Source organism: Narcine bancroftii, chromosome 2 (assembly GCF_036971445.1).
Source record: "Narcine bancroftii isolate sNarBan1 chromosome 2, sNarBan1.hap1, whole genome shotgun sequence".
In the NCBI taxonomy this organism is placed as follows: Eukaryota; Metazoa; Chordata; class Chondrichthyes; order Torpediniformes; family Narcinidae; genus Narcine; species Narcine bancroftii.
Genome location: NC_091470.1, coordinates 241,057,720 through 241,082,725, shown reverse-complemented (window position 1 = coordinate 241,082,725; position 25,006 = coordinate 241,057,720). Strand labels below are relative to the sequence as shown.

General features: G+C 40.5%; 1 protein-coding gene and 1 long non-coding RNA gene across 2 annotated transcripts; one reads left to right on the top strand and one right to left on the bottom strand.

Annotated features, from left to right (window-relative positions):
* Window positions 1–454: 454 nt before the first annotated feature.
* Window positions 455–16,370, bottom strand: mal2 (mal, T cell differentiation protein 2). The gene is made up of 4 exons (XM_069920589.1): window positions 16,102–16,370; window positions 15,827–15,997; window positions 3,109–3,279; window positions 455–860 (listed from the first exon to the last, which is right to left on the bottom strand). The coding sequence occupies exons 1-4, from the start codon at window positions 16,216–16,218 to the stop codon at window positions 789–791; spliced, it is 531 nt and encodes a 176-aa protein (XP_069776690.1). The 5' UTR covers window positions 16,219–16,370; the 3' UTR covers window positions 455–788.
* LOC138755166 (uncharacterized) lies at window positions 15,812–21,032 on the top strand. The gene is made up of 3 exons (XR_011352081.1): window positions 15,812–16,225; window positions 16,936–17,144; window positions 18,621–21,032. It is a non-coding gene; the product is annotated as an uncharacterized lncRNA (long non-coding RNA).
* The last annotated feature ends 3,974 nt before the right edge of the window (window positions 21,033–25,006 follow it).

Sequence of the window (25,006 nt, the reverse complement as noted above, 5' to 3'; positions counted from 1 at the left end):
TTATGCATATGTGGCAAACCAAAAAAAATTATCAAGTATTGTTTCTACACAATGGTTCAATGAAAGGAACTCAGTTGAATAGTGTGAAGAATCTTAGGTCAGATTAACCATAAACCCTTAAAGCATTACTACTGATCTTGGAAAATATTAATTTTTCAAAATCACTGATCTCACTTGGTAAAATCATTGACTAGTAAATTATATACAAGGCTACTTTTGAAATAGTTACACAGCAAAAAAAAAATCAATGATAAAAGTGCGATAGTCTTATTGAAAGCAATTTTAAACTTGTTTGCAATACTTCTTATTTACTTATGAATAGAGTGTAAGGTCAAAATGTAAATTAATTATACAATATGAAAATTCATAAGAAAAACTGAAAATGCCAATGGAAGTGGAGAAAAAAATCCCAATTCAATCCTTGGGATTTATTTCCCCCCCCCCCCCCCGCCCCCCCCAAATGTTTGTTTTACTGTACACTAATTCTGATTATCTATTTAAATATTTTGTAAAAGCTAAAATTGTTTGGACTAATATACTGAACAAACATTCAGGTAGATTGGAAACCATTTTTATTCTTTTCACAATCTTTAGATCTTAACACTGAAAATGATCACAAAAGTTAGTTTATTAACAAAAGCCACTACTGCAAAAACACTTCAGTATAAAACAATTGGCCTATGAAAGGACGACCCTAGTCTTGGGAAGAGTCTTTCAATAATGCAAGTGGTATGACAATGAAGTGAATCCAGCCACTATATCTTTCCATATAGTTCATTTATTGCAATTTATAGTTTCCATCTTCTCAAAGCTAGAGCCAAACTACAGGCATAGCACAGGGTTACAACAAAAGAAAATATCTGAAACAGAATGAAAGAAAGTTAGTGTGATCAAATTAACAGTAGCAGCTGTTTGCAGTTAACTTTTTTTTAAAAAAAGCAGAGTATTATGTCACTAAACAAGTAATTCAGATCCAACAGACTGGTTGGATGGGTTGTTAACCACAGATATCTTGCATGCTTGCTCCAATCTGTTTATCTTCAGCCCTGCAACCCCACCATCTGGGTTTCTCTAATATTGGCCTCTTGAAAATCCATTTTAATTACTCTACCACTGTCAGTGATCAATTTCTTAATCCAAGGCTCGGGAATTTCCTTCCCAATGCCCTTTGAAAATACTTCAAAATCTGCTTCTTTCAACAATCTTTTGGTCACAGGCCTAATTATCTCAGTCCATGTCTTGGAGTCAAGTTTGGTTTGGCAATACACCTTAAGTCACAATACAATTGCAAGCAAGATTGGCTACTACTCAAATTACCCAACTAGGAATTGAATTCTAAAGTGGTTGCTAAGATGGCAGGAAGTCTTTGTAAATTGGGGACTGTGGAAGGCAACAGTGATGACACACCAACATGTTTTAAGTTGAAGGAGATGTGACATGTCATCAAATGCTCTGTCAAATTTCAACAGATGCACTGACTGCCTGCATCAGGGCCTGGTTTGGATGGGCATCACAGGCACTGACCTTCTATCCATTCAAAACATCTATGAGGCGCTACCTCAAGAAGGTAGCTATTACAAGGTCATCCATCACCTTGGTCACTACTTGTTGCTGTCTTCAGACAGAAGCCTGAAGTTCAGCACCTCCAAGTTCAATAACAGCTTCCACCACCACCCAAATAAAAACTACCAAGTACTTGAACCTCCTCAGACTATCCCAACCATAAACTACTCTGGGATCATGAAAAAAATGTCTGCACTATTAAAAACACTTTTGTACACAAGCTGCAACTGTAAATGTTTATCTACCCCTTTACATGTATTAGCTTGGCTTCATTGTACATTATGGTGTACTATTTTTGGTGTATTTTACATACCCATGTCTGCAGCAAGCAAAAATCTCAGTGCATCCGTACAATACATTGCACTTGCATATTTAACATTATGCTCTCATATCACATGGCAGGAAAACAGAATACATGCAGAATAATTTGTTTAAAAAATGAACATGTTAACTAGAATGAGAAAACCATTTTGCAAGGAGAGTCGAAGCTTTCATCTTACTAGGGACTTGTTTGAAAGAAACTTAGGTTAATTTCATGCATCTGAAAGACTTCTTCAAGGAAATTACGCACACCGACTTTTACCAGAAGCAACAAAGTTTTATTTACCCAAAATTGAAAATGGCTTTTAAAAAGACCTCCAGAATCAGAACAGCTGTATCATATTAACCAGATTGCAGATTTACCCCTTTCTGCTGATAGATTCATCAAATAGGCTGCAGTTTCCAAATGTGTTTTCTTCCCCCAAATTCTATCGAAACCTTGAATCTCCTCTTGTTACACTAATCATTGACTGTTCCAACCCCACAGGACTCTCTGCTCCATTGTAAAGGCACTTTTCTTCACTTTTCTATTGTGACAGATTATGTTGTGTTTGTATTGTATATAGATATATTTTTGGGAGATAAATTGGGGCAGGTTTTTTAATGTAGGTCACATAAAAACAGATCTTATTTAAAATACTGGAGCTCTGCTCATGCTAGACAGGCCAGCGCCAAGAGCCTTTGCAAAACTTTTGGAGAGTGCCCAAGAGACTTCGCTAAAGGCAACAGTTGAAAGAACATGGAGAGGCAGGCTGTCTGGAGTGGAACGTGGTTTTGCAAGCAGAGAGAGAAAAAAAACAGGCTTTCTCTGAGAGAGAGCGAGAGAGAGATATTCACTGACCAATGGTTACTTAAAGAAAAGTTGCTTCTAAACTTACGTACGTGTGTGCTTAGAATTAGAAGGGGGTTAAGTTAGGTTAATTAAGTTAATAGTGGTAAGTGTGATCCTGTTTACATGTTTAAAGATAATTAAAAGCAACTTTTCTTTAAGTAACCATTGGTCTTGGTGAATATCTATTGCTGCTGGGTTTTGGGGTCCTCTGGGCTTGTAACATTATGGTACTGAATTTTATTGACAATCTTTTAATAAATAGTTTAATTTGAGGTATACTATTTTACTTTTTCTTTACTAAATATCTGTTTGCTGCAGCAAAAAAGTGTCTATGTACAATGTACATAATGATTAAAAAACTTCGTTTTGAACTGCAGAGTTTAAAAACTTACCGTAGCAACAACATTGATACTGTACTGTCGAAAAGTGAGAATAGTTACAAATTCAAATTTAGCTACAGTTGTATTGAAGCTTCCAGGTTCAATAGCCGCAGCTGTTGTTGCAGCTTCAAGCAATGATGCTCCAAAGTAGAATATAAAGGCAATGAAATGATAGACAAAATCCTGTAATGAAAAAGGATTCATTAAAAATACAAGGGGATTGATACAGTTCTACATCACATCCAGGAGTTACAAATTTGAACCAAATGGTCAAGTGGCTGATTACTGCACAGGTTCTTACTTGTGCAGAATCTTTTAAACACATAACTATTAACTCGCTACACCCAATATGTCCACCAGAACAAAGAACAGCCATTATGCACCCCCACATCCCCTGATGATCCTCTACTGTCGTTCGATGAGGATGACAGATGGGCTGCCTTCAGGAGAGTGAATCCAAGGAAAGCAACCGGTCCAAATGGAGTACCTGGGGAGTACTAAAATCTTCTGCTGATTCACAGACATCTTCAATATCTCACACTAGCAGGTATGGAACTCACCCGATTTAAACACACCTTCAGTTGTACCTGAGCCCAAGGTGTGGTATCCTATCTAAATGATTACCGACCAGTAACGCTCACATCCACGGTGATGAAGTGTTTTGAGAGCCTGGTGTTGAAGCATATCAGCTCCTGTCGAGGCATCAACATGGATATGTTCCAATTTGCCCTCCACAGCAACAGGTCTAAAGCAGATGGCTGTAACACCTGAACTGCAAAGCCGCATAGATCAGGATGCTCCTTATCGACTACATTTTCGCATTCAACACCATCATCCCCTTAAAACTGCACAGTAAGCTCCTCCAAGACCTTGGCCTCAATATCCCACTGTGTAATTGGACCCTGGAGTTCCTCACCACCAAACCAGAATCAGAACATTTACTCCACAATCTCCATCAGTACTGAGCACCACAGGGCTTTGTTTTTAGTCCCCTGCTCCACTCGCTTTACACCAATGAATGTGTGGCTCAGTACAACAATAAAACCATCTACAAAATTTGCTGACGACACCACTGTAGTGGATTGTTTAAAAAGGGGCAATGAGTCAGCATACAGGAAGGTCTGAATGGTGCACCAACATCCTCTCACTCAATGTCATGTCACCAAAACAAAGGAGCTGATCATGAACTTTAGGAGGGAAGAACCTCCTAAAGTTGTATAATCCAGTGGTCACTGAGGAAAATCAGAGATTGAGTGGGTAAGCAAATCTAAATTCCTGGGAGTCACCATTTTGGAGAGCCTTTACTGGACCCCACACATCAATGTCATCATAAAGAATGCACATGAGCACCTCCACTTTCTCAGGGGTTTGTGGAGGTTTGGTAAGACCTTGAAAACCTTGACAAATTTCTACAGCTGTGTAGTGGAAAGTGTGCTGACTGGCTGCATCGCAACCTTGTATGGGGGCACCAATACCCAATACCCTGCAAAAGATAGTTGACAAAGCCCAGTACATCACAGGAAAAACTCTCGCCACCATCGAGAAAATCTACATGGAACATGGTTGTCAGAGAGCAGCAGAAAATAAAGATTCATACCACCCGGGATATGCTCTGTTCTCACTGTTGCCATCAGGAAACAGGTGGAGGTGCCACAAGAACCTTGCAACTGTTCAGGAACAGTTGCCACCCCTCCACCATCAGACTCCTAATGGACAAACTCAGACTAATTTAAGGGTTCGGTTTGCACGTTATTTATTGAATATTTTTTGTATTGTGCAGTTTGCACTTCATTGTTTACATTTATCTCTTTCGTACACAAATATTTTCTTGAGTACAGTTTTCATGCACTACCGATAAGTAGAAATTCTGCCTGGCCTGAAGGGAAAAGAATCTCAGGGTTTTATGTGGTGTCATGTATGCACTCAGACATTAAATCTGGACGATGCCGATGATGCTCTTTATTGTCATTATGCTGGTACCGGCCAATGAAACATGGTTCAAATTGACAGAAATATAAAATAGAATACAATAAACACATACAATAAAAAAAACATAAACAAGACCCCAATATTCTAAATTGGTAAAAAAGATTACTGATTCTGAAATCTGAGTTCAACACTGCTCAACGAGGTGAATTGGAATTTCACATCATCACATCTTTTCTGGTAGTTCTCGAGCAAAGGCTCCTATAACATCTGTCCAATGGTAGGAGAGTAAATAGTTCATGGTCAGGGTGTGTTGCGACTTTAATGATATCCCTCGCCCTGTCCAACACCGTCCCCTATAGATAGATTAGATGGTGGGCAATTGCATTCCAACAATCCATTGGGCAGTTTTCACTATTCGCTGGAGTGCCTTCTTATCTTCTGCAGAAAAATTCCCATACCATGCTGAAATACTGTATGTCAGCACATTCTCAATAATACATTTATAGAAATTCAAAAGTATTCTAGGGCAGAGGTGTAAATCCTCAAACATCTTAAAGAAAAAAGATGTTGTTGTGCCTTTTTGATCAACATTGATGAATTCAAAGACCAAGATCGATCATCAGAGATATGGACTCCCAGGAATTTGAAGCTCTGTAACAGCTCCATTGATGTAAATCAGGATGTATGTGCGATTCCCCGCCCCTCTAAAATCCACAATGATCTCTTGTGTCTTCTGAGTATTGAGTAACAAATAGTTGTCAACACACAAGGCTAGGTTCTGAACCTCACCCTTATAGGCTGTTTCACCATCCCCTGTGATCAGGCCTACCACTGTGTGTCATTTGCGACCTTTATAAGTAAGTTTGAGATGTACATAGGAATGTAGTCGGAGTTAAAGATAGAATTATAAAAGGGGCCTCAGCATGCAACTGGAGAAGGAAATATTGCTCGGCCTAACAGACTGAGGTCTGTTCGTAAGGAAATCAAGAATCCAATTACAAAAAGAATCTGATACCATACAAGCAAAGTTTGGTTATCGGCTTTGATGGTACGATGGTATTGAAACCCGAACTATAAACAATAAATAAATCTTACACAAGAGTTCAGTCTATCCAGATGAATCATAGTAGAGCGTAGCCCTGTTGGAATGGCATCCTCGGTTGACCTATTTGCACGATTGGCAAATTAATGTTAATCCATAGTGGCAGGCAAACAAGATTTCAGATGAGATAAAACAAACCTCAAAACATTTTGCCAGGATGGGAGGAAGTGCAACAGGACGGCTGTCATTCAGACTCATGGCGGTAGAGCACTTCGGCACAGGCACAATTATAGCAGTTTTAAAACTTGTTGGAACGACAGCCTTCATCAAGGACAGATTAAAAATATCTGTAAAGACCTTTGCCAACTGATCTGTGCAAGCTCCAAGCACTAGACCAGGAATGCCACCCTATTAAGGAGATGCGAGCAGAATTAGGTCATTTGGCTCAGTGTCTGTTCCACCACTTGAATCATGGTGCATGTATTCTTCCTTTCAACCCCATTCTCCCCATATTCTTTTGCATCCTTACTAATCAAGTATCCATCAGCCTCTGCTTTAAATACACCAATTACTCTGCCTCCACAGCCATCAGTGGCAACAAATTCACCAAATTTACCTCCCTCTGAAGGAAGATGTTTCTCCTCCTCTCTGTTCTACAGGGATGTCCTTTTACTGAGGCTGCACGCTCTGGTCCTAGACTCTCCTACTTCTGGAAACATCTTCACCACATCTACTCAATCTAGTCCTTTCAACATTCAGTATTTTTCTCAATGAGGCCCTTTTCATCCTCCTAAACTCTAGCAAGTACAGACCCAGAGCAATCAAACACTTTTCTATGCCCAGGATTATTCTTGTAAACCTCCTCTGGTCCTTTCCACTGCTGGCACATCCTTCCTTAGATACGAGGCCCAAAATGGATATGGAGTAATCAATGCCTCATAAAGCCTTAAAATTACAGCTTTCATTGTTTTTTTTTCTAGTCCTCGAAATGAATGCTCACACTCCTTATTCCAGACTCAACCTACAATTTATCTCTCGGGGAATCCTACACAAGAATTCTCTCCTCATTTACAAAATGCCCTGTATTTCCTTCTATCAAAGTGCATGACCATACACATTAATCTATTTTCCAACTCTTTGCCCACTTTCCTAACCAGTCTAAGTCCTGCAGGTTTTGTTTCTTTAACACTACCCAGCCCTCCATCTCTGCTCTTATCGTCCAAAAACCTAGCCCCAAAGCCATCAATTCTCTCATCCTTTAGGTGTAGGCAAAGTATTGCCAAGTAAAAGGATCAGAATCAGCTTTAATCTAGGGCCTGTTCAGAATCTTTGTGCTATAATTAACTGCTACACTTGCAAGAGCACCCAAGGGTCACCAAATGAAATCCATTCAGTTGAACAGGCCTTACTCATGAAAGTCAACAAATAACAAATCATAGAGCAACAAGAAATAAATAGATAACAGGTAATACATGAAAAACTCAGTTTAGGTAACATTTATTGAAAGAAACTGAACATTTCTGGTTGAAAGGCCAAGGCAGACAATATTAAGGCTCATTACTACACAACACTGGCATTTATGCAGAAAACAGCTGATCAAAAACTCAATATTTGAGGGTGATGGAAGTAAATCCTGTATAATTATGGATTCTGCAACAAGAAGAAAATTTAAACACCAGTTTTGCACACCTGTCTAAGGTTTAATTTGTCCAAAAGCAAAAAGATCAAGGCCAATCATGTGACTGTGAAAGTACAATCATCCAGCAACTATGCGAAATGGCAGTACATGCGTGTATAACTTAAAAGTTCAACTGGCAGAAGATTTGACAGATGTTAAATAGTCCATTAAGTACTGTTATTTTTGAATACAACTGAGGAATTTGTTTAATGTTTTCAACAATAAATTTGCTTACAATATATTGAAAGGGACTAGATTTCTTCCATGTTTATTACCAAATGCAAAACTACCAAATGTATTTGTCCAAATACAAAATTCAGCACACAAACATGGATTTTGTAGAAACTCATCAATTAATCTTTGATCATGCAGGTGCATTCAAAGCCACTAATTAAAACTCACATTTACTTGCATACGAATTGTACAAAAATCATCTTCATTTTTAAGTTGGAAGGAATTGGAAAAGGACCATGACAGCAACAATACAATCTTTACTCAAGTCATGGAGCATTGCTACATGGGAGAAAATAAAAACCCATGGGCAATGCAGCTTCACGTTGGAACTAGGTTTCCAAATGTGTCTGGTTGAGCTCGAGCTCAAGGTGCAGTTTGTAACTATGGGTGAGCCGTCAACTTCAAACTATCTGGCTCTTCAGTATCATTTGGAGAGGGGGGGAGGAGGTGGCAGGAAGGAGTAAATAAAGAGCACAGGCTGAGCAGAGCATGCAAAATAAGTGCATTCGATAACACTGAAACAGGGCTGAAGCAGCTGATGAGCAAACCTTCAAGATGAAAAGGCAAAATCCAAATTAAGCCCTTGTACCTGGTGGCATTTTTACAACTTAAAGTTCTTTCTTTGAAAGGAACAAATCTACTGCTGTTTTGAGAGCAAGAATCTCCACGGATCATGTTAGACATTATGCAAGCTTCATTCCTAGCAAAGTGGGTATATATAGAGACCATAGTGATTAAGAAAGGGGTAGTACTGGAGCTTTTGAAACATATAAAGGTGGATAAGTCTCCAGGTCCTGACAGGATTTTCCCCAGGACCTTGAGAAAAGATAGTGAGGAAATAGCAGAGGCTCTGGCAGTGATTTTTCAAACGTCATTAGAGACGGGTATAGGGCAGGAGGATTGGCGTGTTGCGCATGTGGTTCCTTTGTTTAAAAAGGTTTGAGGAGCAAGCCTAGTAATTATTGGCCTGTAAGTTTGACGTCTGTGGTAGGTAAATTGATGGAAAGCGTTCTTAGAGATAGTATATAAAAGTATATGGAGGGACAGGGTCTGATCAGGGACACTCAACACGGATTTGTGCGTGGAAGGCCGTGTTTGACCAATCTTGTTGAATTTTTTGAAGCGATGATTAGGAATGTTGATGAGGGTAGCATTCAATAAGGTTCAGCATGGGAGGTGAGTTAGGAAGGCTAAATCCTTGGGTATTAATTTGGAGATAGTCAAATGGATTCAACAGTGGCTGGAAGGAAGGTGCCAGAGAGTAGTAGTGGATAACTATTTGTCAAGATGGAGGCCGGTGACAAGCGGTGTACCTCAGGGTTTGGTATTGGGACCATTGTTGTTTGTCATATATCTTAATGATCTGGAAGATGGAGCAGTAAATTGGATGAGTAAATATGCAGATGATACTAAAATAGGGGGAATTGTGGATGATGAAGAGGGTTTTCAAAGATTGCAGAGGGATTTAAACTGCTTAGAGGCAGAAAGATGGCAGATGGAGTTTAATGCTGATAAGTATGAGGTGCTTCATTTTGGAAAGAATAATCAAAGCAAGACATATATGGTAAATGGGAGGGCATTGAAGAATGCAGTGGAGCAGAAAGATCTAGGAATAACAGTGCATTGTTCCCTGAAGGTAGGAGCGCATGTGCATAGGGTGGTGAAGAAGGCCTTTAGTATGCTTGCCTATATAAATCAGTGCATAGAATATAGGAGATGGGAAGTAATGATGAAACTGTACAAGGCATTGGTGAGGCCAAATTTAGAGTACTGTGTGCAGTTCTGGTTACCGATTTATAGGGAGGATATTAACAAGATGGAGAGAATGCAGAAAAGATTTACAAAAATGTTGCCTGTGTATCAGCATCTGGAATACAAGGAAAGATTAAGCAAATTAGGTCTTTATTCCTTGGAATGTAGAAGGCTGAGAGGGGATTTGATAGAGGTGTTTAAGATAATGAGAGAGATAGATAGAGTTGATGTGGAAAGGCTTTTCCCATTGAGAGTAGGAGAGATGGATACAAAAGGTTATAGGTTGAGAGTTGATGGGCAAAGATTTAGGAGTAACATGAGGTGGGAAACTTCTTTACTCAGAGAGTGGTTACTGTGTGGAATGGGCTTCCGGGGAAGGTGGTGGAGGCAGGGTCAATTTTGTCATTTAAGAAAGAGTTGGATAAGTATATGTATGGCAGGGGGATGGAGGGATAGGGGCAAAGTGCTGGTAAATGGGATTAGAGGAATATACGTGGATCAATGTGGACTAGAAGGGACAAATTGGCCTGTTTCTGTGCTGTAATTGTTATATGGTTATATGATTAACAATGGCGTGAAGCAAGGCTGTGTTCTCGCACCAACCCTCTTTCAATCTTCTTGAGCATGATGCTGAACCAAGCCATGAAAGACCTCAACAATGAAGACGCTGTTTACATCCGGTACCGCATGGATGGCAGTCTCTTCAATCTGAGGCGCCTGCAAGCTCACACCATGACACAAGAGAAACTTGTCCGTGAACTACTCTTTGCAGACGATGCCGCTTTAGTTGCCCATTCAGAGCCAGCTCTTCAGCGCTTGACGTCCTGGTTTGCGGAAACTGCCAAAATGTTTGGCCTGGAAGTCAGCCTGAAGAAAACGGAGGTCCTCCATCAGCCAGCTCCCCACCATGACTACCAGCCCCCCCACATCTCCATCGGGCACACAAAACACAAAACGGTCAACCAGTTTACCTATCTCGGCTGCAACATTTCATCAGATGCAAGGATCGACAACGAGATAGACAACAGACTCGCCAAGGCAAATAGCGCCTTTGGAAGACTACACAAAAGAGTCTGGAAAAACAACCAACTGAAAAACCTCACAAAGATAAGCGTATACAGAGCCGTTGTCATACCCACACTCCTGTTCGGCTCCGAATCATGGGTCCTCTACCGGCATCACCTACGGCTCCTAGAACGCTTCCATCAGCGTTGTCTCCGCTCCATCCTCAACATTCATTGGAGCGCCTTCATCCCTAACATCGAAGTACTCGAGATGGCAGAGGCCGACAGCATCGAGTCCACGCTGCTGAAGATCCAGCTGTGCTGGGTGGGTCACGTCTCCAGAATGGAGGACCATCACCTTCCCAAGATCGTGTTATATGGCGAGCTCTCCACTGGCCACCGTGACAGAGGTGCACCAAAGAAGAGGTACAAGGACTGCCTAAAGAAATCTCTTGGTGCCTGCTCCATTGACCACCGCCAGTGGGCTGATATGGCCTCAAACCGTGCATCTTGGCGCCTCACAGTTCAGCAGGCAGCAACCACCTTTGAAGAAGACCGCAGAGCCCACCTCACTGACAAAAGACAAAGGAGGAAAAACCCAACACCCAACCCCAACCAACCAATTTTCCCCTGCAACCGTGTCTGCCTGTCCCGCATCGGACTTGTCAGCCACAATCGAGCCTGCAGCTGACGTGGACATTTACCTCCTCCATAAATCTTTGTCCGCGAAGCCAAGCCAAAGAGAAGATATGGTTAATATCAGGAATTTGTTAATTAAATTGGATATTACACATTATGCCAAATCTGAAGTGAAAGGATGATAGCACTGTCCCAATATTTGAACCAAAGGTAATGAATTGTGAAAATACATAGAAAATGTAACCAAGTGCAACATCCCATGTTCAATATGTTTAGAACATTTTAATTTTTTGTGGCAACCATCAGCTTTCATCTTATTTCTAATTTTGTTACTTGTAAACTCAAAAACTCTTGATATTTAATCAACCATCACAGGCCAGACCAGATGATTGAAATACTACTACATTTTATGTTTTCTAATAAAGTAGCAACTTTGCAATCAAATTTACTATTTAGTCCAACATCCATGCCAATCTATTTGTCTAGTCTCATCTCACCAAACCTTTTCTAGCTATGAAAGTCTAAATTATTTTTCAAACATGAAATTATACCCATCTCTAACACTTCTTACGGCACATGCTTATCACTTCATGGGTGAAAAAAGCACCCATATGACAGATCCCTTTTAAATCTTTCCCTTCTCACCTCAAATCTAGTTTTAGCCTCTCATACTCCTGGAAAAAGATTGACAAATTAGTTCATCCATAACCCTTGTGATTTTATAAACTTCCAAGATCAACCCTCAGCCTCCTGTACTTCATGGGGACAAGTTCTTATAAATGCAAGCCCACCTCTCCTGAAAATCTGATTTGTGGCCTTTGTTGTTTGTGGTTGACCATGGGTACTGCATGGTAGTCTCGTGCAGAACTCGTGGTCCTGCATGAGACTCTGGTAGTCACTGGTTTGTTGAGCAGCGTCGACTGTGGCTATTGAGGCCGATCCTGGAACGGCAGGCTCTGCCACAGTTGCTGCATGTGTAGGGCATCATTGAATTGTTGTCCACTGTGCTCTCTGTTTAGTTCCCCGCTCCTCAAACTGACAAGATCACTCTCTCAATTTGCTCTAGGAGTTGATGAGCACCTCACCATTTGTTGTGGTCATCTGCTGTATCCTTCCAGCACTCTGTTGATTCTTAAGGCTTTTATGTAGCGCTTGTAGAGGTCCTTGAAGTTCTCCGTGGAGGATGTCCTTTGGTAGTCTACCATCCTTCATATGAAGGACGTGGCCCAGGCAGTGCAGTCTGCGTTGTCTTAAAACTATGAAGATTGTGGGAAGTCCAGCGTGGGAGAGGACCTCAGAAGTTGGGACTTTGTCTCTCCAGAGGATGCGGTGAAGGCTGTGCAGGTGAAAACTAGAGAGTTTCCTCTCCTGCTTGAGTAGATATTTCTGGTTCTGTTAAGTATACTATGATGTCATCTGCAAATAAACTGATTTTATACTCTTTTATTTTTATCCCTTTTATTTTATTTTCTGTTCTTATCAGTTCTGCCAATGGTTCTATTGCTAAAGTGAGCAGTGAGGGGGATAGTGGACATCCCTGTCTAGTTGACTTACTTAATTTAAATTGGTTTGATACATATCCATTTACTGTTACCTTCGCCAATGGTCCATTATATAATGCTTTAATCCAATTAATATATTTTTCTGGTAGATTGAACCTCTAATACTTTAGATAAATAATTCCATTCTACTCTGTCAAAGGTTTTTTCTGCATGTAAAGCAACAGCCACTGTTGGCTTCTTGTTTCCTTGAACTGAATGAATTAGATTGATAAGTTTACAGACATTATCCACTGTTCATCTTTTGTTAATAAATCCAGTTTGAACTTGTTATTACTATTTTTGGTACACTTTTATATAATTATTACATGTTTATTTCTATTTCCACATAGTTCCCTCGCCTTTCCCCTCCTCCAATTACATAGATTAAAAGAGAATGCTTTGTCCAGGATCTGCTTTTACTCATACCTTGACTACACAATTGAAAGCTTCTTAGCCGATTGATTCAGATTTATTAAATCAAAAAATACTACACTGAAAATGCAGATATATTTATTCAGTTGGGAGAGTTACAAGAACAAGGTTATTTTTAATGAAGCATGTTAACTCGGGACACTGCTGGGATGTTAGAGTCTCAGGAAATGGCGAGGTAACTGCAGTTTGCATTGAAAGGTGATGACTTTACCCGTCTTCATGGCAAAACACAAGCTGAAACAGCAATGAAGTTCAGGGAACGAAGTTAGGTTGTTCCCTTCCTCCGGTCTCTCTCTTCCCCCAATCATGTCCTTGGGTCACTCAAACTCAGCCTATTCGCTTTGAAATGTTCTCCAAGAACCCTATTTTTTAGGCAGTGCAGTGTGGATAACTGTGACTCGTGAGGTAAATAAAATTCTTAGCAATCCTTTGTGATTCTGACACCAATTACCTTAAATCAGAGCACCGGTCTTTGCTCAACAGGGGGCTCCTAAACTCTTCCTTATGTTATCCAGCAGGATTCAACCTTGTCCTCCATCCCCACCCACCCCCCCCCCCCCCCACCCCCTCAATTCTCCACCTTCCCACCAAGCTATTAGATTGTTAACTTCTCTCCAACCAAACTGGACGTTAAAAATCTATGTTTGCTGGTAGGAAGGTGGAGGATTGTGGAGTGGGGGTTGAATTAAAGCAGCTTGCCCTGAGGCAGTTAGTAGCACTCTGATGGGGCTAGTGGACGCTGCTGGGTGATTGACTGAGAAGCCACTGTGGCCTCTCAGTCAATCACCCAGGCCCAGCAGCACCCACCAGAGTGCCACTAATTATTCCACTGCCTCGGGCATTCTGGGTGAGCTGCTTTAATTCAACCCCCACCATACAACCCACCCCAAAATATTCATCTTCCACATTCCCACCAAACTATTAGATTTTTAACGTCTCTCTGACCAAATTGGTGGAGGATCGCACATGCCGCAAATCTTCTTGACACCGCCAGCTCCCAGAAACCACCACATGTCTCCCTGGCAACAGCACGACACCGACTCTGGCCCACACTCCACAGTCACTGTCTTCACCTACACAATAAGTGTGAAACGATAAACCAAGACCAAGCAACCCATGACTGAGTAGGCTGAAGCCTCGGGGCTCAGGCCTCCTTACATTTTGGGCCCCGAGGCTTCAGTCTACTCAGTCTAATGGTTAATCCACCACTGCCAGTGCTCCAGTTGTGGTTTCCTTGACATCAGAGAGATTGAGTGCTGATCAGGAGGTCTCTTCGATCAGCACCTTGACTGCCTACACAATGGCAGGGATCTCCCATTCCCTCCAACCCCTTTCAATTCCCTGACCCGTTCCCTTGCTGACATGACTGATCATACACTGCCAGACAGAGACCACCCAGAAATTGGATAAACAACACTTCCTATTCTATCTGGGCACCCTCCAACTGGATGGCATTAACATCCAGTTGGAGGATATTTATTAACCTCTCCTTCCATTGCTCTCCCTTACCTCAGGTCTGCTTTCACAGAGCCTTCATCCTTCAACTAACCTGCTTTTCCCCATACCTGCAGGCAGCCTCAGGCCCACATCAGTTATATAGCTTTACCTCCTATGGACACTGCAGGACTTGCTGAGTTCCTCCAACTTTTTCTGTGCATTTTTACAACAATCACAGCTTTTGCAGACTTTAGTGCTTCACTGAATTGATGCTCCTGACCCATGGAGACCCTTTTTAGGCTTCTTCAGGTGCATTCTCTGCCAAGAATGCGCCTGCAGAAGCAGATTCAAACCTGTGGAATGGTCGTTCAGGTAACAATGCTGAAAGTGCAGTGCTGGCCATCTGAAAGGGACAGCTTCGCAGGAGGCGCATCGGAGCGTACTCCGGCTCCTTTCCCTTGGGGCTGTCAGAGATGGGACAGCTGGTGCGGGCTGTCAGCGTAAGACGTCCCCACACTGATCCCACAGCCCTCGATCAGTCCCCACAATGTGGGGCAACTGCCCCTGCCCCGACTTCCCGCGCCAGGGGCAGCTGGGAGGGGGGCTGTCAGGCACTTGCCAGCTGACTGTAGGCGGGAGGGAGGTGGGGGACCTTCAGTGCTCTGGCAATTATCCCTCCCTTTCAGGTGGCCTCCCGACAGCCGCATATGGGCATAATATGCAGCTTTCCATCGGGGGATTTTCACCTGAAAGTGCCCTTTGCTTCGTCTAGATTCCAGTATCTTGGGTTGGTCTCTGCAATTCCTCTCCCCAGTTATCTGTCCCGGGTCACAGAAACTGAAGGGAGTTCGGGAAGGGGCAACTCACATGCCTCCCCGCCAATACGTTGACACTGTGAAACAGGCAGGGCTGGTTCAGGGGAGCCGCGCCGAAGCTGGCTCCGCCCTGCACCTTGCAGGCAGCCCCGCCGAGATTTCGCAAGTGCTCCTGGCGGAGACATGGGGGGGGGGGGGTGTAGTGACAGCAGGTGACGCTCACTCACCACCATGTTCCAGTCGGTGTCCAGACGGTCGGCCAGCCCGCACAGGTACACGGACAGGTAGAGGCACGAGCACACGAACATGGTGACCGACACAAACATCACCCAGCCTTGCATCAGCGTCACGGGCACGTTGGACGAGGCGACCAGAATCCAGACCAAGCCTCCAAACAACTGTCGGGGCGAGAAAGGGAGGGAGATTTGTTAGAGCCAGAGTGAAAGAGCCGGCCCTCCCGCCCTCCCGCTGAAGCCGCCGCCGCCGCCGCCGCCGCACTCACTATCTCCAAGCAGATACATGCACCCGAGTAAGTTTGCAGAACCGGCGTCCCGAGAGGTAGAGTCAACCGCGGAGCCGGAAAAGACGCGACGTTGGGGTTGGCAGCAGGAGCCGACATGGTGCAGGTGAGAGCCCCGGAGACCTGGCGCCGTCACGTGACGCGGAGCCCGAGCAGGTGCTGCCACTCCCCGCGCCGCGTCTGCAGCGCGGGCTGCGGACCCAGAGCCGCCGTCCCGCTGCCAGCGCGACCTGCGTTGTCTTCATTATGGCTTTCTTTTTATTGGCAGCAATAAAAAGGTAATCATTCACACCTCGGGATTTGCACAACGAGGCAAAGCGAGGCGTGATTCCAGCAAATGTGTTACAAAGTGGATCTTCCGAGCAAAGCAAAGGCTTGTTGTCCAGGCTGAGGCTCGTCAGGTCGCATCGTGGCAAATGTGTCATGGTTTCAGCTTGGACAGTTACAGCAACGTGAGGGGGTTTTTTTTGTGCTAAGCAGGCAAGGTTCATTGAATGCTATTGTTGACAGGACAGATCAAATTTGCAGAGACACACATTCAAACGTATGACGTCCAGTGCACCTTGTATGTAAATTATACACTGGGTAATATTTGTCATTTTGCCAATAATCATGTGGGGAGAAAAGTAAATAGAGGACAAGCAGGATGTAGGAGGTCAGGACAGTGGAGGTGGACATCTGTCCTTGGCTGAGATTCTGGAAGAGGAGGAGAAATCCATATCAATGTTACAATGGTTGACAGAAGGAAATCTCCCACCATCTGGGGCCTATAGGGCTTTTGGAAAATCTTGATTCCCTCATCTCTTGTGTTTGCAGATGGATTGAAGTGGCTGCTTAAGTTGCTGCCTGCAGGACGCTGATCATAGATGCAGTGAAGGCTGCCAGACTTCAGAACATATCCTCTGCCAAGAGTAAAACTCGAAAGTCTGCAGATACTGTGATTGAAGTGAAGACGCGATGCTGGAGAAACTCAGCCGGTCAAACAGCGTAGCAAAGATAACTTAGCAAACTTAGCAAAGATAAAGGTACGTATTTCCTCATCTGCAATGTAAAATAGAGTGACAAGTTGAAGATCTACCGGGACCAATGCCTGAAGAGGGCGCACAAAATCAGTGAACCGGTGCGGACTCGAAAGGCCATCGTGGCCTGTTTCCGCTCCGTAAATGGTTATATGATTATAACCATCATTGTGGGCTTGAGTCCTTCAAGGTATGGGTACCTGCCCACATTTTGTTCAAGCCTTGATGAAGGGCTCAAGGCCAAATCATTGATTATGTGTCTTTATCTTTGCCACATAAAGTATACGGATTGATCTGGTGAGTTTCTCCAGCATCGTGCATATCCTCTGCCAAGCCTGATCGTGCTTCTTATTCATGACCAGATATGAAAAGGACTGAGAAAGACAGTCAGACATAGTATCAACTTTATCTCTGCTCAGTCCATCCTTCAGTCTGAGCCTACAGCATTGCATCTGTGTAAAAATGGATAATTTACTTATTTAATGCATTCACTGGAAGTGGACACCATTAATAAGGCATCGGATAAATATCACAGATTCCATTGAGCAACCACAGTTTGTGTGACGTTACCATGATCTTTGATTAAGGAAAGTTCCAAATTTTGATTCATAAACAACACATGGCACGTGACTTGGAAAAGTACTAGGAGTTGGTCGAACACCCAATCCCTCTGTTGCCATGGTCCCAGATGACAGAGACGGCAGGTTTGGGAAGTCCTGTCCGTGAAGCTTGAGAGTGTTGATGCCTTACATTTTTTTAAATGGTAGATACATAGCAGACATTATGCCATGGATGGAGGAAGTAAGAATGATGCAGAGTATCAGGCAATATTCAGTTGTGTTCTAGGTGGTTTTTGGTGTTTGCTGGAGATGCAGTTATCCAGGTTAGTGGAGAAGAATTAATCACATTTCTGATTTGTGCTTTATGGGTAGTGGAATGACTCTCAGAAAGGAGAAAATGGTCAATTGTTGCAGAATGGTGGCTTTTTATCCACTCTTTTGTATTTCATATCATTGGTTGACATAAATGTTTGATTGGATGTGATCTTACTTGATGTTGAATCAAGGGATTATATTTTTAATTGTACCCCTAAAGTTCTGTGAAGTAGTGTATAATGGTCTTGGGTGGTGCAGAATTATATAGGCCTGAACCCTTTGGCTGCCTGCCCCTCCCTCAACTTTGCCATGCCCTCTAATTTTAATGACTAGAATGTGCTGGATTGTAAGAAACCAAATATCCTTGCTTTTACTGCCTTGATGAATTTTGATTGTTTCCATTAAATATTTCACATTAAGTCAGGACAATCAATAGCCCATGGTTCTTTTGCAACACATTATTTTGAAGACATTGCATTCACTTCAAGTCAAACTTTTTTTATTTAGATATTGTTGTTTTTAAATTTTGACAAATTAATACACTCATTTAACCCAGCTCTCTACTAAGCCCTATAACATATACTCTTTAAATTGGTTCTCTGCACAGGATGTGAAATGCATTTCGGTCAGGCACTTTCTGATTGTCACCAAGGTCTTGGATATGCAGTGATATGGGGATCAGGAATACTCTTCAGAAGAATTGAGCCTACGAGATAGTGACTACTGTTGTTCATCCTCTTCTTTATTCTTGTCCACATATCTGCAGAAAAGTTTTCCCCATGATAAACGAGTACAGTATCAAAAACTTATTCCGTCTATTCTACAATTAAAGTAGAAGAATCGCTTGAAGAATTTAATATTTCTTAAAATGACCAACAGCTGAACTTTACCCAATTCTGGAAAGATAAAATGTGACTCATGGATTCCAAATGACGGTAAGATACTTTGTTGTAGATACCTTTGTCCAGCAACCTCACTGGCTGAGGAACACGTGGCATTGTAAATAAATATTTTTATAGTTATAAACTGATTACATCAGAGATGGTTCCATTGTACATGGTTAATGAATTGCATTGTTCAGCTTTCCCTATTCTAATTATCCACAAAGTAGAAGAGTTTCAGCAATGGGCTCTCTTCTCGCACCAGCACTGTTGACTTGGAGTTTCTTAAAGGGCTACCTGCAGTCCTTTTGAGTTTCTTATCTGGTGACATTGACAAGCCCATTTAAAGGTTCCGCAAGGGTTGTCATGTCTGGCTCCACCTCATTGCATCTAATTGGTTTTGTTCACTGCCAACCATCCAATATTGGACAAATGGGCATCAGGAAGACAGAAGATGTAGGCCTGGATTTTACTGCCATTGAGTTTCCTCTTGAGTCATTACATGGATGTGTAAACAGAGTGAATTCGAGGCGAGGTCTAAAACTAATATACATGGGAATGAGACCAGAAGCTTAATCTGAGAGTCAGATTTTAAAATTGATTTTAAAAAAGGACAGAGAATTGGAGTGAGCAACACAATGTCTTGTTGACTGAAGCATGTGTAAATGAAGCGTGGAGAGAGAGAGAGGTGTTGGTTAAAAGGAGCAAAGGACAGAAGAACAGATGCAAGAAAGAGAAAATTGATGCACAAATACATTTTTAACAAAGCCTTGCAAAATCCACAAGCTTTGACTGAAAGGAAACTCCATATGAACATTGTTTTACCTTTATTCAGTGCACTGGAATCTGCTCTATAAATTCATCAGATTACACACACCAAGCCCTTCTGATATTACATTTATATCATTAGTGTGGGCTGTTATTCTCATATCACCATTGAAAGTACAATGAGTCTACAAGAGAGTTAAACCCACCTATCCTTCAGGTATATTTTCAATTGTCAGATGGCAACATGGTTCATTGTGTGCTAGGAGGGATGATTTTAATGGGATAGCTCCTTTAAAAGAGTAAATAAATTTATGGACCTTGCTGGTGGTTCACTGTTTGTTTTCAGTTAATCATTACTATTTTTCCTGCTCTTGCTTTAATTACTTTTTGGGCAATGTAGATTGGAATGTGGTTTACAGTGTCCTTTCAACCATTCCCAGTGAAGCTAGGATAATTTTCATCTTGCTAAAACACACAGAAATGCTGGAGGAACTCAGCTGATGTTGCAGTGTCCAGAGGAGGTAAAGATATATTGAGCCATTCTTTTTTTAAAATTTCTAAATTTTTCATACTATGAACCATATTAATCAAAATACACACAAACATTTCCCTCTTCTCATTTAGAGAATGGGAGAGACAGTGTCACTTTCAATGACAGTGTCATTTTCTCCCCTTTTGTCCCCCCTCCCTTCCCTCCCTCCTTCCCAACCCATTAAACGTTCAACATATACAATACAATAAATGTCATCACTCAGTGAAAATAAACAAGAAAATTGTGTCATCTACTTTTACACATTGGATCAGTTCATTTCGTCTTCTCATTCTATCATTTTAGGGGGTGGAGGTCTGTGGTAGGCCCTCTCTGTTGTGTTCCATGTACGGTTCCCAAATTTGTTCAAATAGTGTGACTTTATTTTTTAAATTTTATGTTATTTGTTTCCAGTGGAATACATTTATTCATTTTCATGTATCATTGCTGTACTCTCAGGCTCTCTTCCATTTTCCAAGTTGACATTACACATTTTTTTGCTACAGCTCAGGCTATCATAAAAATTCTTTTTTGCACTTCATCCAGTTTGAGGCCTAATTCTTTACTTCTTATATTACTTAGAAGAAAGATCTCTGGATTTTTTGGTATGTTGCTTTTTGTGATTTTATTTAATACCTGATTTAGATCTTCCCAAAACTTTTCCACTTTCTCAGATGCCCAAATTGCATGTACTGTTGTTCCCATTTCCTTCTTATAGCAAAAACATCTATCTGATGATGTTGGATCCCATTTATTTAACTTTTGGGGCATGAAATATAACTTGTGTAACCAATTATATTGTATCATGCGTAACTTCATATTTATTATATTTCTCATAGTTCTGGAGCATAACTTTTCCCATATTTCATTTTTTATCTTTATGTTTAGATCTTTTTCCTACTTTTGTTTGGGTATATAGCTTATTTCATAATTTTCTTTCTCTTACATGATATACATGTTTGTTATAAAGCTTTTAATTATCATTGTGTCTGTAATCACATATTCAACTTCTGGTAATCTCAGTCTGCTTCCCAATATGTCCTTTAAGTAGGTTTTCAGTTGGTGGTATGCAAACATTGTACCATATTCCATATCTGTACTTCATTTGTTCAAATGATAATAAATTATTTCCCCAAAAAACAATTTTTTATTCTTTTAATTCCTTTTCTCTCCCATTCTCTAAAGGAAAGGTTATCTATTGTGAAAGGGATTAGCTGATTTTGCGTCAATAATAATTTTGGTAGTTGGTAATTTGTTTTTTTCCTTTCTACATGAATCTTCTTCCAAATGTTAAGTAAATGGTGCAGTACTGGTGAACTTCTATATTGCCAGTTTTTCATCTCACTTATAAAGTATATGTTCTGGTACCTTCTCCCCTATTTTATCTAGCTCTATCTGGGTCCAATCTGGTTTTTTTCCTTGTATGATAAAAATCTGATAGATATCCTAATTGTGCTGCTCTATAATAATTTTTAGTTTGGTAGCTGCAAACCACCTTGTTTGTACCATTCTGTTAATTTATCTAGCGCTATCCTCGGTTTCCCCCCTTTCCATAAGAATTTCCTTATTATTCTCATTAGTTCATTGAAGAATTTCTCTGTTAAGGGAATTGGTAACAATTGTATCCTTGGGAAGATATTCATTTTAATGCAATTTACACTTCCTATCAGTGTTAGTGGTAATTCTTTCCAATGTTCTAAGTCATCTTGTAATTTCTTCACTAATGGTGGATAATTTAATTTATCTAGGTGGCCTAAATTATTATCTAATCTAATACCTAGGTATCAGATTGCTTGTGTTTGCCATTTAAATGGTAATTCTTTTCTAAACTCTGTGTAATCTGCATTATTCATTGGCATCGCTTCACTTTTATTTGTGTTTATCTTGTACCCTGATATTTCTCCATATTCCTTCAATTTCTTATGTAATTCTTTTATTGATATTTCTGGTTCTGTTAAGTATACTATGATGTCATCTGCAAATAAACTGATTTTATATTCCTTTTCTTTTATTTTTATCCCTTTTATTTTATTTTCTGTTCTTATCAGTTCTGCCAATGGTTCTATTGCTAAAGTGAACAATGAGGAAGATAATGGACATCCTTGCCTAGTTGATCTGCTTAATTTAAATTGGCTCGATATATATCCATTTACTGTCATCTTCACCAATGGTTCCTTATATAATGCTTTAATCCAATAAATATATTTCTCTGGTAGGTTGAACCTCTGTAATACTTTGAATAAATAATTCTATTCTACCCTGTCAAAGGCTTTCTCTGTGTTTAAAGCAACAGCCACTGTTGGTATCTTATTTTCTTGCACTGCATAGATTAAGTTAATGAACTTACAGATATTGTCCGTTGTTCGTCTTTTCTTAATAAATCCAGTTTGATCTTATTTTACTATTTTTGATAGACAGTCGGCCAATCTGTTTGCTAATAGTTTTGCTATTATCTTATAATGAGTTAAGTAGAGATATTTGTCTATATGATGCTGGTGTTAGTGGATCTTTCCCTGTCTTTGGTATTACTGTAATTATGGCTGTTTTACATGAATCTGGCAAATTTTGTATTTCTTCTATCTGGTTCATTACTTCCAGGAGAGGAGGAATTAATAACTCTTTAAATGTTTTATAGAATTTTATTGGGAGTCTGTCCTCTCCACGCGTTTTATTGTTCGGTAGTTTTTTTTAATATATCCTGTATTTCCTCTATTTCAAATGGTTTTATCAATTTGTTTTGCTCCTCTTCTTGCAATTTTGGTAGTTAAATTTTAGCTAAAAACTAATCTATTTTTTCTTCTTTCCCTTCGTTCTCAGTTCGGTATAATTGTTCGTAGAATTCCTTGAAGTTTTCATTGTTTTCATTGATCTCTGTTGGGTTATATGTAATTTGTTTGTCCTTTTTCCTTGATGCCAATACCGTTCTTTTAGCTTGTTCTATTTTAAGCTGCCAGGCTAGTATTTTGTGCGTTTTTTCTCCTCGCTCATAATACTTCTGCTTTATTTTCATTACGTTCTTCTCCACCTTATACGTTTGTAATGTTTCGTATTTTTTTTGTCCACCAATTCTCTTCTTTTTGTTGCATCTTCCCTTCTTGCTAGTTCTTTTTATGTACTTACTATTTCCCTTTCCAACTGTTCAGTTTCCCGATTGTAGTCCTTTTTCATCTTAGTTACATAACTTATTATCTGCCCTCTAATAAAAGCTTTCAATGCATCCCATAATATAAATTTGTCTTTTCACTGATTCCGTATTTATTTCATAGTACATTTTAATTTGGCGCTCAATAAATTCTCTAAATTCCTGTCTTTTAAGTAGCATGGAGTTAATCTCCATCTATATGTTCTTGGTGGGATGTCCTCCAGTTCTATTGCTAATAACAGGGGTGAGTGATCAGACAACAATCTCGCTTTATATTCCATTTTCCTAACTCTCCCTTGGATATGGGCTGACAACAGGAACAGGTCAATCCTTGAGTATGTTTTATGTCTTCTCGAATAATATGAGTATTCCTTCTCCTTTGGGTGTTGCCTCCTCCATATATCCAAAAGTTGCATTTCCTACATTGATTTAACCATAAATTTGGCTACTTTGTTCTTTTTGCTAGTCTTTTGTCCAGTTTTATCCATCTTTGGATACAAATTAAGGTTAAAGTCTCCTCCTATCAATATATTCCCCTGCTTATCTACAATCTTCAAAAAATATCTTGCATAAACTTTTCATTAGGTGCACATGTATTGACCAAATTCCAGAATTCTGAATATATCTGACACTTTATCATTACATATCTCCCTGCTGGATCTATTATTTCCTCCTCTATTTTGATTGGTACATTTTTATTGATTAATATAGCTACACCTCTGGTTTTTGAATTATATGATGCTGCCATTACGTGCCCTACCCAGTCTCTCCTTAATTTATTATGTTCCACTTCAGTTGGATGCATTTTCTGCACGAATGCTATATCTATTTTTATTTTTTCAGTAAATTTAATAGCCTCTTCCTTTTGATTTTGTTATGTATTCCATTAATATTTATAGTCATATAGTTCAACATGGCCATCTCATACTCTGTTTACACCTCATTTCCGCTTCCTCACCACCACCTTTCCCCATTTTCATCTTTCAGTTTTCCTCTTTTGAACTCAATGTATGACAAAACTTCTAAAACATAAAATACTTCAACCACTCCCACATCTAAAATTCTCTTAACCCCAAGTGTCGTCCCCCCCCTGAGTTGCCAGGCAACCACAACTCCTCTCTCCATTTGGACTGCGGACCCATTTGCAAGTGTCAACTGATTTCGTGGTGACTGTTATTCTCTCCTACCCAACCCCCTCCAGAAAAGACTTTTATCTTTACATTAAAACAAAGCACCCCCTCTTTTCTCTCTTTTTCCCCCTCCTTTCCCCCCTTCTCCCTTACTTCCCATTAGTTCTTACTTATACATTATTTTTTACATCTTTATATGTAGTTTGTCATTGTTCTTCGCTCTTGTTACATCTCTTCATCTCTCTTTCTGACTTGCAGGCGTTCTGCAAATTCTCGTGCTTTCTCCGGATCCGAGAACAGTGTTTTTCTCCCCCAGGATAACTATTTTAAGCACCGCTGGATATCTTAACATAAATTTATAGCCTTTTTTCCATGGGATCGATTTTGCTGTGTTAAACTCCTTCCTCTTCTTTAGGAGTTCAAAACTTATGTCTGAGTAGAAAAAAATTTTTTGACCTTGTACTCCAATGGTTTTTAGTCTTCTCTAATTTTATTCATTGCCTTCTCCAATATATTTTCTCTTGTCGTGTATCTCAGAAATTT

Coding starts and splice junctions, on each gene's coding strand:
- mal2 (XM_069920589.1), bottom strand. CDS start 16,218: ATGTCGGCTCCTGCTGCCAACCCCAACGTCGCGTCTTTTCCGGCTCCG. Junction 3,280..15,826: donor ACACCGACTGGAACATGGTG/GTGAGTGAGCGT, acceptor TTTTCATTACAG/GATTTTGTCTATCATTTCAT. Junction 861..3,108: donor GTATCAATGTTGTTGCTACG/GTAAGTTTTTAA, acceptor ATTCTGTTTCAG/ATATTTTCTTTTGTTGTAAC.